Consider the following 14,634-nt stretch of genomic DNA (forward strand, 5'->3'; position numbering starts at 1 on the left):
AGTCGTGGTTCGTTCATCTCGAAGACCGGAGAACATCGTCATGGATCAGGTCAGATTCATTTCGTGCTTCTTCATTGGCGCCATCCGTGGGATCGGCAACGAACCACACTTCGTTTTTCGTCTCGGTCCTCCGATCTGTTCATCAAATACTCTAGATCTACGATTTCTTCTTTCAGATCTGTTCTATGGAAGTCCAAAAATCCGCAGATCTGAAAATATTTCTAGATCCGGAAATATACAAGGAGAAATACCACCAAACTTTGGGGAAAACCCTTAGATCTGTGTTTTTCTAAGTGAAATATACCAGATCTAGTTATGATTTTTTCAGATCTGGGTTCGTTTGAGCAATAGTCACATTTCATATTCATAGATCTATAAATCCTTTCAGATCTGTTGGTTTTTACATAAAACCTACCTGATGTGGATATTCAAAATCTCTAAATATATGAATATATTTTATGGTGTCATACAAAATAATAATAAAAAGTAATGAGGGCAATGTCTCATACAAGGGAACAAGATCTGAAAAGGTGACAGGAGGTCATATTGAAAGGCACGCACATGCTTTGCCTTGATTAGAGCACCAAACTATTAAGGGTTGGAAAATTGACAAAAAAATCGGTGTGCTCGCCATCCGCACTCCGGCGTCCGCATAACCCATCCGCGGTACATAGGAGCATCTTCCGCGGATAACATAAACAGCTTCAGCAAGCAAAGTTCCCGCAAGGCGTTATCAAAGCAACTCTCCGCCATGCAACTCTCCGCCACGCGTGCGCGCTCAACTCTCCGCCACGCGTGCGCGCTCAACTCTCCGCCACGCGTGCGCGCTCAACTCTCCGCCATGCGTGCGCGCTCAACTCCCGCCACGCGTGCGCGCTCAACTCCCGCCACGCGTGCGCGCTCAACTCCCGCCACGCGACTCTCCGCCATGCAACTCTCCGCCACGCGTGCGCGCTCAACTCCCGCCACGCGTGCGCGCTCAACTCTCGCGGGTGACATAAGCGCTCAGATATTCCAGCCCCGGCACAGTGCCACCATGAAACACTAACGGCGTGTCATCTGGGCACTCACGAGGATCAACTAGCAACCATAAAGAGCCGCATGCGCACTCCCACAAGTTAACTTCAGCCATCATGGATGTATCGCGGGTCATTTCTGGCTCCCGCAGATCACGAGAGAGTTCCATAGCGGGTTGATTCGCGCCATTCCGCGTCCGTAAACAACTTTTGCGGGTTACTACCGGGGCTCGTCACGCTTCCGCATGGATGAAATTCACTCTACCGCCATCATCGGGGACTGAAGAAGCGATCTGGATGTCTTTCGTATGATGAATGAAGGTGTTTTCTTGACGTATGAGTATATAGGATTTGCATGAAATGGCACAAAAAGTGCTTATATTAATGCAAAATATATGGCTACGCGCCAAACTTAAAGGTTGGGAATCCTAATAAACCCGCTCGGCTATGCGTCGAATATTAGGTTGGGCACACCTCATAATTCGCCTAAGGATGGAAGACATCCGAATATATAGGTTGGGAATCCTAATAAACCCGCTCGGCTACGCGCCGAATATTAGGTTGGGCACACCTCATAATTCGCCTAAGGATGGAAGACATCCGAATATATAGGTTGGGAATCCTTATAAACCCATACGGCCATGCGCCAAACTTAAAGGTTGGGAATCCTCATAAACCCATACGGCTACACGCCATATTTAAAGGTCGGGAGCCTAATAATATCCCACATGGCCACGCGCCAAACATAAAGGTCGGGAGCCTAATAATATCCCACATGGCCACGCGCCAAACATAAAGGTCGGGAGCCTAATAATATCCCACATGGCCACGCGCCAAACATAAAAGTCGGGAGCCTAATAATATCCCAAACGGCCACGCGCCAACGTAGGTTAGGCACACCTCATAATTGGCCCGAGGATGGGAACCTTGTAATACATCCACTTTTAGTTGATATGTTTTTGCAGGTTCGGCTACGAGTCGCACAAGCACCTATGACATTATTATTATTATCTGGCCGTTTGTGCCTCCATTATTATTTTGAAAACAAGTTGGGATAGTCATCCTGCGTAGAAGAGGCCCTTGTGGGCCAGTCATTATCATCATATTATAGCGCATAAGCCGCAACTCGCGCATGCTCCATTATTTTATAGCTCGTAAGTCGCCTCGCGCGCAAGCTTCATTATTTTTATAGCTCGTAAGCTGCCTCGCGTGCAAGTTGCATTACATTATTATCGAGATGCGCACTCTATCTTTTATCAGGCCCCGCGCCACTATTGTTATGATGCGTGCTATATCTTATTCATGCCAGTGCACCATTATTATCATAAGGATCACAACATGTCACCATCATGGAGAAAACCTCTCAAAACTAAAAGACAATAAAGACAAGGCCGAAGAAAAGGGAAAAAACCGCCTCATATCCTAACACACCTTATGAAGTCCAGCGCTCCACCTAAACGCTTGCACGCCTAGGAGCAACACTGGACTTGGGGGGCTTGTAGGGGTATGGTACTAAACCTGGCTTACGACCTTAATTTATTATGTCTGGCTTATCTTATTATATGGACTAATACAATATTATTGGGCTGAGGGGGTTTTGTTGAGGTAACCCTAACTGGGCTAGGCCCATTAGGGTACCATGATGGTGGCCATGAGGCTCCCTCTATAAGGAGGTCTCCACCTCCTTATTAAAGGTTGTTGTTCTCAATAAGAGCCGCCACCATAACCATTTTTGTGTCTATAAACAAGAGATCCTCGAGATTTCTTAGCAGTCACCTCCACACCCCCAAAAACCATTGCAGATCTCAAGCTACCGGAGAAGAAAATCGAGTCGTGGTTCGTTCATCTCGAAGACCGGGGAACATCGTCATGGATCAGGTCAGATTCATTTCATGCTTCTTCACAAACCATTTTAATTTGTATTTTGTTTTTATACACTCATGATCCACTGATTTAGTGGTACGATGTTTTTACTCATAAATTTGAGATTGTGGGTTAAATCAAATTCCCTACAAGTTGAAATTTTGTTGTTTAAAAAAAAACTTTGTTTTTACACGATACATTATGGAGTAAATTACACTTTCTGTTATTTAGATATATACCAACTTGCAAGTTCTGTTCTTAATATTAGAACTGCAAATTTTATTATATGTAAGAAAAGTCGTGACTTATTACATCCTTTTTACTAAGGATAATTTTGTTGTTTTTATATTTGTTTTGTTGGTATTTGCTACGAAAGAAATGATCTACAAACTTATGATTTCAAATAGTTTCATTTCATATGTTAATTTATATAATCGTAAACAATACAAATTCTCAATTTTATGTTCCTTGAATACATAAGTTTATTGGACCTAAATTCGATGTTTTAAACTTTGGACCAAACTGTTATTTTGATCAAATCACAAGGACTAAAACCATACTAAACTCTAACTTGTATTGTTTTAAAGAATCTATCTCTAGGGGTGCAAACGAGCCGAGCTACTCGAGATCGGCTCGTTAAAAAAATCGATGAGCCGAACTTAATCGAGCCCGAGCCTAAAATTAAGCTCGTTTGATAAACAAGACCAAGCCTGAGCTAACTTATCGAGCTCAATCCGGCTCGCGAGCCTAAATGAGTCTGTCGTCTATATAATTTTTTAAATATATATTTAATAAATAATATATATATATATATATAGTGTTATGAAAAAATATATAAACATAACTAAACAATAAATATTATTTTATACATAAAATTGTAATAGAACAAAAATATATAAAAATAATTATAATTATATAAATAATAATTGGTAAATAGTAAACGAGCCGATCTCGAGCTTAAAAATCTACTCACGAGCCAAGCTCGAGCCTTGAAAATAGAGCTCGAAATGAGCTGATCTCGAGTTCAAGCTCTGTGTAAGTTGAATGAGCCGACCTCCGGCTCGGCTCGGCTCGTTTGCACCCCATAAAATTTGCTCAAATTTTGAAAAATAAATTTATTTTATCAAGATTTTATTTACATGAATAGAGTTTTGATTCATATAACTAAGATGGGTTTGAATCAAATACAAATGAAATTAACGTGTTAAACGTGAAAATTAAGTAGAATAATTATGTAATTACTCTATGACGTAATTATGTAATTACTCTACTTGCATATATATAATTACTCTATTTGATTCTCATATTTAGCACGTTAATTTTATTTATACGTTAACTTTCTCCTAATTAAGATAATACTACTTAACAGTTTTGGTACAATTATATTAGAAAATACAATTAAGGGTCCTATGGATTATTATTGATTCAAAGTTTCACCTGTTTTATTTTTATCCCTGTAACCATCAATACACAAAAGATATATGTAGTTATCTTTTAGAAACAAGTGAGAATAAAGAAAGACATGGCCTATTGTTAAGACATCGTATTAATGACAGACCGAAAGAAACTCTCAAATCTAAATATGGTACGCATTGATGGGGATGTATTTATTATTACACACGTTTAGGGTTCAGTTTATGCAATTTGGATTTTTAAACACGATTAAGGTTCAATAAACTCTTGCCAGTTTGATATTAATTCATTAAATGTTATGTTTTTCATTGTTAATGAAGAATGAAAGTTGTTTTTACCTTCACAAAAGTTAAACCAAGCACCAAAAGTTGTAAAGAGAAAGAGAGACAAATTACGTACAATTAGTTGAATTACTCAACCTAATTTTACCCAGCCAGAACAGAATAAGGAGACTGTTAATACTTAATACTTGGTTGATTCTAAACATCCGTTCTGGGGATTTTGTAAAAGATTGAAAATCGGAAATCTTTGAATCCAAAATGAAAAGAAAGATTTTTTTTAATGGTCGAAGCAAAACTTCCCGATTCCTTTCTACTACTAATGTAACGTCTACTTATTGGGTCTTGATTGGAGATAATTTAACTACTGGTTGGGGGAAGTTCTTTCTATTTCTATACCGTAATCTACATATATAGACTCGCGAGAATCTCTGAGTGTTCAGGCATTCAATCACTATTAGACAGAGATGGATAATTTATAAAAAAACATGAAAAAATGATTCTTTTTTTAACCCCTCGTCAAAAGTATAATATACTATCTACGTACATCATGTATCACTGGTCTTAAATAGGGTGTGTCTATGTCTTAGCGCGCATGTTAATATTAATCATACACGAATTTGAGCTCATATAAACCAAAAAAAAAAAAAGAAAAGAAAAAAGCGAGCCTATAAACCAAAATACGACTCGAGTATTCAGAAAGTTGACATACACGCGGCCCGTTTTGCACAAATTATTTTTAATTTTAATTATTTACATATTATACTTTAAGATTATAAATTTATTACTAAAAGTACAAATGTATATAAAACATCACATTAAAACTATAACAACCCATGCATATATTTTGCCTTTTAATTTTTGACATTAGATCCTATTTTAAGTTACAATATTAGACGCATGATAAAAAAAGGTCAATTAGTGAAACTGCCTTATAAATAAAACATGACCCGTGATTCGTGGTTTTAACCGAACCTGTTTAGTAATCCTGACACTATGAATTCTTAGTTTACTATTATATAAAAATTTTCAAAAAATTTCATGGTGTGCATGTATGCGTGCTATCTTACGAATTCATATAAAATCGTCATTATAAAAAGGGGAAAAAAGAAGTTAACATTGAATATGATCTTTTTTCCATTTTTAAATGACGACATTCGTTACTAATTTTCGTAAATCTTATTTACGACTTGATTCTTCATATTGTCGTCCAGTTTAAATAAGAATAATATTTATCAAAAGGCGTTTAGCATAATAATATCTTCTTATATAATAGGTCTTCCCTCTTCTTAAGAGTCCGGTGAATTTAAAAATAGAATATTAGTCGTTAACAATAAGGAATGAAATCATATTGTAATTACCAGCTAGCCATGCTTGTTTCATATTTAGTTGTCTAATGCACAAACATAATTTCATAATTAAATGTGTATTTATAACATGAAACATTACTGTTTTTTTATATATTTTAGTTTATAACGTCAACCTTTATTTGTTAAAAAGAAAACAGAAATTTCAAAGAATCAAATAAGTAAACTCTTTTAATGGTAGATATCTCAACAAACCAACACTATATAACAAACAAATAGTGGCGATGAAGAGGACGCGGTGTGGCCTCTTAATTATTCCACCTTTTCAGATTTTTTTTATTTGTGAGATAATAACTAATAAAATTGAAAGATCATGTGAATAATAAATGCCATTCAAAAAAATGTGAATAATATTTTGGTTAAATATATTATCAACATAGTAATTAGTATGATATAAAATTTATCAACAGATAAACCGGCTAGGGTAAAAAGTGTGGTCTAGTTTTGAAGATAAAAGCCTTGAGCTTCTTTTGGATTCAAAATAGATTAAAACAACGAGTTTAATATGTAAGAGATGGATATCTTTTAATTTGTAAAACAGAAGGGTAAGAAAGGTGGTAATCAGGTGTGTGATAAATAATGACGTGGCTAGCATCTTGCTATGCCGGATTTACATGTGATAAATAAAAGTTTTTGTTGATTGTTTAAAAAAAAATAATTAAACCGGTACGTAATTTTTATTATTATTGCGCAAATTTGACTTGTAATTAATAAAACAATAACACAATTCATAACTATCATAGAGCTTACCCTAATTTAAAATATGGGTGGAATCTCATACTCTTGACGTATTTAAATTGAATATAATCAAATATAGTATATTTATAATGCCAATTTCACAACTTTAACAAAGACCAATAAATATCAGTTAATATATATAGTTAAAACAGCTTAAAAGGTATAATTTTTATTAAAGTTATATAAGTATTTTTAAAGACAAAAAAACATTAAAACCAAAATTGTTAAAATTAAATATTATTTTACCTAGTTTTTACGCATAATAGTCATTTAATTTAATATTCTTTCTTTTAATCAATTTCCTTTTCGTATCTTATACAAAACAGAATATAATTTAAGTAATATTCATCAACAATCATACGTTAGGACATATGTTAAAGCGTATTAAACTTTTTGACCGCAAATCTTAGAAATTTAATATACGAATACGTTAAAAATTACAACTAATTTTTAGGGCCGTGACTTTTTATAAAACTTAGCCATTATTTAATTTCCATATTTGGATAATGTTATACCATCAGTCCTTTTCTCTTTATTTTTAATTTATTTTCCAAAAAATTAAATATCGTTTTCACACACATATTAATTAAAGTTTCCGCCTCTAGTGCATGTTCTCTTTCATGCTGTTTTTGTGCTGGCGTTTATCACCTCTATATTTTCTTTATTATGTTATAAGTTATAACAAACACAATGGTGGTGCTTCATTTGATCATATGAAATTAATAACATGAATCAATCCATGTCTCTTCTTCATAATCATCAACAACAGTTTCGTAGTCAAAACATTGACGTTTCCACCGGACTACGCTTATCGTTTCACGACCAGCAAAAACTACACCACCATTCGCTTTCCTCTCAATGCTCCGGTTTGTCGTTTTTGTCCGAAGAGTTATCCGCGCAAGCTAGCCAACAACGTGACGAAATCGAGCATTTTCTTCACGCCCAGGTGAATATTTTATGAATGTAATTTTTAAAAGACTTCAGTATTGTGACAAAAAAGAAAAAAAAAAGCTGGTGGGCAGCGGCGCAACCTCTTGCCAGTTTTGGATTTTTTTATGTAAAAAATTAAATAATAATCGGAATATTATTTTCATAGTTTGATTTTCCGAAAATTTGTTTTGATATTAAGAGTTCTGGCGCATGTTAGCTAGAACTCCGGCGTATGTTAGCAAATAATTTTGATTAATTTTTAAAATTTTTATTTTAGGGAGAGGAACTTCGGCGTATGTTAGCAAATAAAAGGCAGATGCACTATTGTGCGCTGCTCCGGGCGGCGGAGGAGACGATATCGAACCGGATGAAAGACAAGGACGCGGAGGCAGAGAAAGCCAAGCGGCGCAATTTAGAGCTGGAGGCACGGGCGGCGCATCTTAGCGCGGAGGCGCAGGTTTGGCAGGCACGGGCACGTGCCCAGGAAGCTGAAGCTGCGGCTTCACAGTCGCAGCTTCAGCAGGCTATCATGAGCCAGCACAGGCTGGCAGAAAAAGATGAGGTGGCGCTAAGGTGCGCCTCAGGTGATCCGGATGACGCGGAGTCAGCATACATTGACCCGGAACGAGTCGTGTTAGCGAGTAGACCGGGTTGTAAGGCTTGCGGAAAACGAGTCGCCTCGGTCGTGTTGTTACCGTGTCGGCATCTATGCGTTTGTACCGAGTGCGACGGTGTCGTTTCGGCGTGTCCGTCATGTCTTACGTTCCGAAGCTCTAGTATTGAAGTTTACATGTCATGACGTGGGCCCCACACAAGGGTAACTCTGGAATTTGGCAGCAGTAAAAAGAAAAAAAGAAAAAAAAAAGTTAAATGATTATAAGTTTCTATAACCCTGAGAATTTTTAATAAAAAAATAAAAATAAAATGAAATTATTTTGTTAGTTTATTGACATGTTCTTTGGGTTCTTTAAATCTATCATTTTCCTTTTTCACCGTACACACTAAAAAAAGAAGTATCATGTAATTTTAAAATTCTTTATTTGCTATAAGAGTGTCTTTATTTGCTATAAGAGTGTTGGTAAGACACTTGCAAGTGGTGGATGACATTTTCAAACCAATTATATGCATATGTCTCCCTAATAGTATTTTCGAATAGTATTTTTAGTATTATAAATATTGTGTGATTGTAAGTAACGTTGACATCCAGTAGAATTGAGAATCTCATATTCCTTTACTTTCTTTTCTTAGTTATAATAAAGTTCAATTATCACTTCAATAATCTTGTTATTAGAGCTAATATTATAACACGTTATCAGCACGAGCCGCTTATATCCTAATCAAGAAAGGTAATAGACACAAAGGTATCTACATAAGCATCATAAACACTTCTTTAATTATGTACATTGAAAATATATCTATGCATATACATATACTAAGTAATAACAATAATGTGTATAAACATTGTTATTAAAATTTGATAATCATTCTAATTTTTATATGCACACTAATATATCATTTAAAAGTTAGATTTATTTACACTAACAATTTTATTCTTATTATTATGCATAATAATTATATATTTTATAAAATAAACTGTATTTATTATCTTACTTTAAAATAATTAATATTATATATATATACACACAAACATACAAACGGTAATGTTACCGTTATAAAACGGTAATATAGCCATTGTAAAACGGTTATAAATTTTCACTATAAATAACCAATTATTAACCCTATTTCATTTACAACAAACATTCTTCTTATTAAATTTATCCAAGATAAAGTTTTCAAAATGATTCACCCGGTTTTGCTGTTGGTCACTATAATGCTTATACTACTTCTCATTCTAATTTTTAATCTCCCATCTGAAGATTTCGGCATTTTCTTTTTCTTTTATATATTTATAGCTCTACCAATGTATTGTATCTCATTGTTGATTGATATATATGGATTCTAATATTTATCTTATTATTTGCTCTATTATGTTTAGCAACAAAATGTCAAATATAGCAAAACTCGAATTCCCTGCACTCAACATTTCTGGAGAAAATTATATGTCTTGGACAACAAATGTCAAAAGACATTTAAAATCTATGGATGTGTTAGAAACAATCCAATAATACAATGATTGCTCTGACCAGGATAAAGCAAGAGCTGATGTTTTCATCCATAAACATATTGATGAATTACTACAGCATGAGTATTTTAATTATGATAACCCATATATGATATGGGAAGATTTGAAAAGCAGATTCGGTCATCTAAGGGAAGTTTTACTTCCTACTTCTAGAGATGAATGGAACAGTCTTATGTTCCAAGATTTTAAGAGGGTAAATGATTACACATCTGCTTTATACCGAATTTGCTCAAAGCTAGAATTTTGTGGGTATCCCGTAACAGAGGAAGAAAAGTTAGAGAAAACTTTCTCCACGTTTCATGCATCAAACATAAACTTGCAAACACATTATCGTTTGCAGAATTTTAGGAGATACTCTGATCTAAATGCATTGCTCCTTGTAGCAGAGAAAAATAATGAATTATTGATAAAAAAATCATCAATCTCGTCCCACGGGTTCATTAGCAATACCAGAAGCACATGTTGCGCACAAAAGTTCTTATAAAAATTCTGGTCATAAATGAGAACAAAGTCGAGGACGAGGCCGTGGACGTGGCCGTGGTCATTTTGACAAAAGACATTTTAATGATCGTAAGCTTTCATTCAAATGGAACAATAATTCTTACGGTCGTGGTCGTGGCCGTGGCCGTAACCAGAGAGCCAATAATTATCATGTCCCACACAATACCAATTCCAACCACCAAAATAAATGGAATGAAGCTGGTAGGTCCGAAAACAATGGCACTTCATGTTTTAGATGTGGAAGTACAAACCACTGGGCAAAGGCTTGTCGCACAGCTCCACATCTGTGTGAACTGTACCAAGCCTCTCTAAAAGGAAAAGAGAAAGAAGTGAACCATGTTGATAACTATAATAATATCAATGCTGAGCTGAGCGTTGAAGACTTTGAGGTGGAACTTTGAAACAAAGTCGTTTGACTACTATAATTAGATGCAATTATTAAGTGTGTTCTCATTATCTTTAATTATGTAGTTCCTCTTTCATGTACTACTTGTGTTTCAATTAAATAAAGTTCTTATTAAAATATCATATGTCTTCGTTATACACTTATTATTTTTTCTTAATATTTTTCAAGATTTAAAATGAAAATCACCGGAGCACAAGATCAAACAAATGAAGAAGATATATGTATAGCGGATAGTGGAGCCACGCATACTATACTTATATCTAAAAAATATTTTTATAAACTGAAACCAACAAAAGGGATCATCAATACAATATCAGGTCCTACAAACTTGATAGAAGAAGTGGGAAAAACTAATTTAGCATTACCAAATGGTACAAAGCTCAAAATAGAAAATGCTTTATTTTCCCCAAAATCAACAAGAAATTTGTTGAGTTTCAGAAACATATATCATAATGGATATGATACTCAGTCTAGGAGTGTTAGTATTGAAAAATATTTGCATATCATAAGCAAAGATCAAATATTGGAAAAATTGCCAATACTCCATTCTGGTTTGCATTATACATATATAAATGTGCCTCAAGCACATATGGCAGTAAAAAAAAATTGTTGCGATTCTGGTATCATAAACTTATGGCATGACAGATTAGGCCATCCAGGATCCACAATGATGAAAAGAATCATTGAAAATACACATGGGCATCCACTGAAAGGTCAAAAGATCCACAAAATAGATAAAATGTCTCAATGTACATCTTGTTCTCTTGGAAAATTAATTACAAGGCCTTCGCCATTAAAAGTCGATAAAGAAACACCAATATTTCTTGAAAGAATTCAAGGTGACATATGTGGACCAATTCATCCACCATGTGGACCATTTAGATACTTCATGGTCTTAATAGACGCATCCAGCAGATGGTCTAATATCTCTTTATTATCGACTCGTAATGTTGCTTTTGCAAAATTTCTTGCTCAAATTATCAAATTACGTGCACATTTTCCGGATTATACCATTAAAAGAGTAAGGCTTGATAATGCGGGAGAATTTACATCACATGATTTTGATGATTATTGCATGTATGTGGGGATTGTTGTAGAACACCCTGTTGCTCATGTACACACACAAAATGGCTTAGCCGAGTCGTTGATCAAACGCCTACAGCTAATAGCTAGACCATTAATAACGAGGACAAAACTCCCTGTTTCTATTTGGGGTCATGCAATTATGCATGCTGGATCATTAATCCGTGTGAGACCAAGTGCAAATAATAAATACTCTCCCACACAACTTGTTTCTGGAAATGAGCCAAATATCTCTCATCTTAGAATTTTTAAGTGTGCTGTGTATGTTCCTATTGCACCGCCACAATGCACAAAAACGGGTCCCCAAAGAAGGTTGGGAATATATGTTGGATATGAAACGTCTTCCATCATAAGATACCTTGAACCTTTAACAGGTGATGTATTTACAGCACGTTTTGCTGATTGCCATTTTAACGAGACAATGTTCCCGGCATTAGGGGGAGAAATGAAAAAGCAAGAAAGAGATATATCATGGTGTGTGCCATCATTGTTACACCTAGACCCAAGATCAAAACAAAGTGAGACAGATGTGACAACTGCCCGATCCGACCCGACCCAGGTACCCGTTTTCGAATCCGATTCTTTTTATGATTTAAAATTTGATTATTAATCTTTGTAAATTTAACATTAAATAAATTATATATATATATATTTTTATAATACTTAATAATAATAATAATAATAATAATAGTATTAATTTCTTCCCGCCTCTTTCTCTTTCTTGTCGCCGTCCCGCCTTTTTCTCTCTTGTCGCCATCTCGCCCTTTTTCTCTCTGGTTGCCGTCCCGCCCCTCTGCTTAACCCTTAAGCCTTGAACCCTTTTTCTCTTAACTCTTTGCTTGTCCTTTGGTTCTTCCCGCCTAAGGATGTCTGTGCAGTTCCACGCGCCAGACTCCTTACAAGGAAGCCTGCGCGAAGACCAACTGTTCCTGCGATACGCGAGGCGAACTTTTCCCACAGCGCGCCAAGAATGGTAGTTCTTCCCGCGGCGCGCGAAGGATTATAGTTCTTCCCGCGACGCGCTAAGAATTGCAGTTCTTCCCGCGACGCGCTAAGGATTGAAGTTCTTCCCGCGGCGCGCTAAGGATTGTCTTCTGTCTGCCTTCGCCCTCGCGCGCGCTCGAGTCTTCTCGCGCTAGACTTGTATCTTTTTCTGTTTTAGCCAGCCCGTTTACTTTTGTGATATCTTATCTTCTGTCTGAATAGTCACTTTCGGCGCAGCATGCGTACCAACCCCATTGGTTGGTAGAAAAGGTGACTGGCGTAATCTTTTGGAATCTGCTTTTCCCATGCCTTGACCAGTACCTTTATCTGACTCCTCCCATGCTTTATTCTGTAACCTGTCAGCCCTTTTTCCTGTTCCCCTGCTGCCATATCTTTTGGTATCTTTTGCTTTTGGAATCTTTTGCCTTTTGATATCTTTTGCTTGATTTGATGAGATCTTTTCCTCTTTTTAAGGGATTGTGTTCCCTAGGGTTTCCCTATATATAATGCTATTTTCTTGTTATTTAACACTACACACACAAACACTTAAACTCCCCTCTGCTCTCTTCTCCTTGCTCTCTGCCGTTGTTCCTTAGCCGTCTCCACTCTCTGCCTTCGTCTTTTCCCTTGTCCTGCCCAGATTTCCGGTAATATATAATATATAATACTTTGTTAAAGATACATATTACTATGCTAACATATATTCAAAGCATAAAACAAATCATTAAACCAATAAACTCTTATTTATAGGTTAACTTGTGCTTGTTTAAAAGTTGGTTCTTGCATTATCTTTCAACACACCTTTTTCAGGTGAGTAATCTCGTACCTAATCCCTTTTTATTTTTAATGTTTTGGGATGTTCATGTGTTCGTACAAACTTGAGTCTTAAACTTGTTTATAAACTTTTGTCGCGCAAAACCCCATGTGTTATGGACGTAGACTTGGCTGTTTATTTGTATGTGTGGATCATTAACCGTCTTGTCGGCCTATTCCGCAGTTTTCATGGATCCATTAGATGAACACGGGAGAACTATCGTTTATGATTTCTCTTTTGTTTACACTTGCACAGTTTTCTTGTTTTTGTGCTCAATTGGGAGCACGGGTTGAACTATGAGCTATGATCTATTAGGCTTGATCACAATCTGATTACACCCTTGTTGAACACCAGTTATACACATGATGCGCGCAGATATTGTTATCTATTTATATGTATTAAACTTGATTTCTCACCGACACGCAAGTGTTGACGTTTTATTTTAACACATGTTCAGGTTTGCTGTAGCTGTTTCTGGAAGCTTGAGGATACATAGGTTGTTTTCTTTTCTTTTGGACCTAGTTTAAAATGTAACAAGACAAGTTTATGTTATTTGAATATTTTGAGTTATGATATGATTAATTTTATGTTACTTCGTGAAATTGTGTTGCGCGTGCGTGGTAAATGTATTTATTAAATATTGACACCCAAATAGTGTTACGAGTAATGAAACAATACGTGGCGCCCCGATGTATAATCCGCCATCGGTCGGGGTGTTACAGATTAGTATCAGAGCTCCGTGACTTTAGGATAGGTGGTTAGACGTAACGACCTAGAATACCTAAGAGTCCCTTCTCGCGCATGAGAAATATCTCATGTTTGCGCACTAATTGTTATTTACTCGATATTTATAAAATATGCTGGCGCATAAGCAGCACTTGATTTTATGTTTTATTCGCGATCTTTCGATTTTTATTAAATTTCCATTTATTTCTTTACTTACATATTCGTTTGTTGTGGGGATTGAAAATCCGAGAAGTCATGGTGGTACATGAATAGTTGATTTTCAATTACCATTAACTTTATGTTTTAAATTGAAGATTTGAAAAGTCATGGTGATACATGAATTGTCAGTCTCCAATATTCATTTACTCGATA

The 14,634-nt window shown here is 35.8% G+C and overlaps 1 protein-coding gene across 1 annotated transcript; it reads left to right on the forward strand.

Moving 5' to 3' along the window:
- The first annotated feature begins 7,275 nt into the window (after positions 1-7,275).
- On the forward strand, positions 7,276-8,612 carry LOC143627242 (uncharacterized). Its single transcript, XM_077097113.1, has 2 exons — positions 7,276-7,621; positions 7,883-8,612. The coding sequence occupies exons 1-2, from the start codon at positions 7,403-7,405 to the stop codon at positions 8,402-8,404; spliced, it is 741 nt and encodes a 246-aa protein (XP_076953228.1). The 5' UTR covers positions 7,276-7,402; the 3' UTR covers positions 8,405-8,612.
- The last annotated feature ends 6,022 nt before the right edge of the window (positions 8,613-14,634 follow it).

The sequence above is a fragment of the Bidens hawaiensis genome, unplaced genomic scaffold (genome assembly GCF_021521415.1).
Source record: "Bidens hawaiensis isolate Kalapana, Puna unplaced genomic scaffold, B.hawaiensis_p1.1 tig00004618_1, whole genome shotgun sequence".
Lineage (NCBI taxonomy): Eukaryota > Viridiplantae > Streptophyta > Magnoliopsida > Asterales > Asteraceae > Bidens > Bidens hawaiensis.

Coding starts and splice junctions, on each gene's coding strand:
- LOC143627242 (XM_077097113.1), top strand. CDS start 7,403: ATGAATCAATCCATGTCTCTTCTTCATAATCATCAACAACAGTTTCGT. Junction 7,622..7,882: donor AGCATTTTCTTCACGCCCAG/GTGAATATTTTA, acceptor TTTTTATTTTAG/GGAGAGGAACTTCGGCGTAT.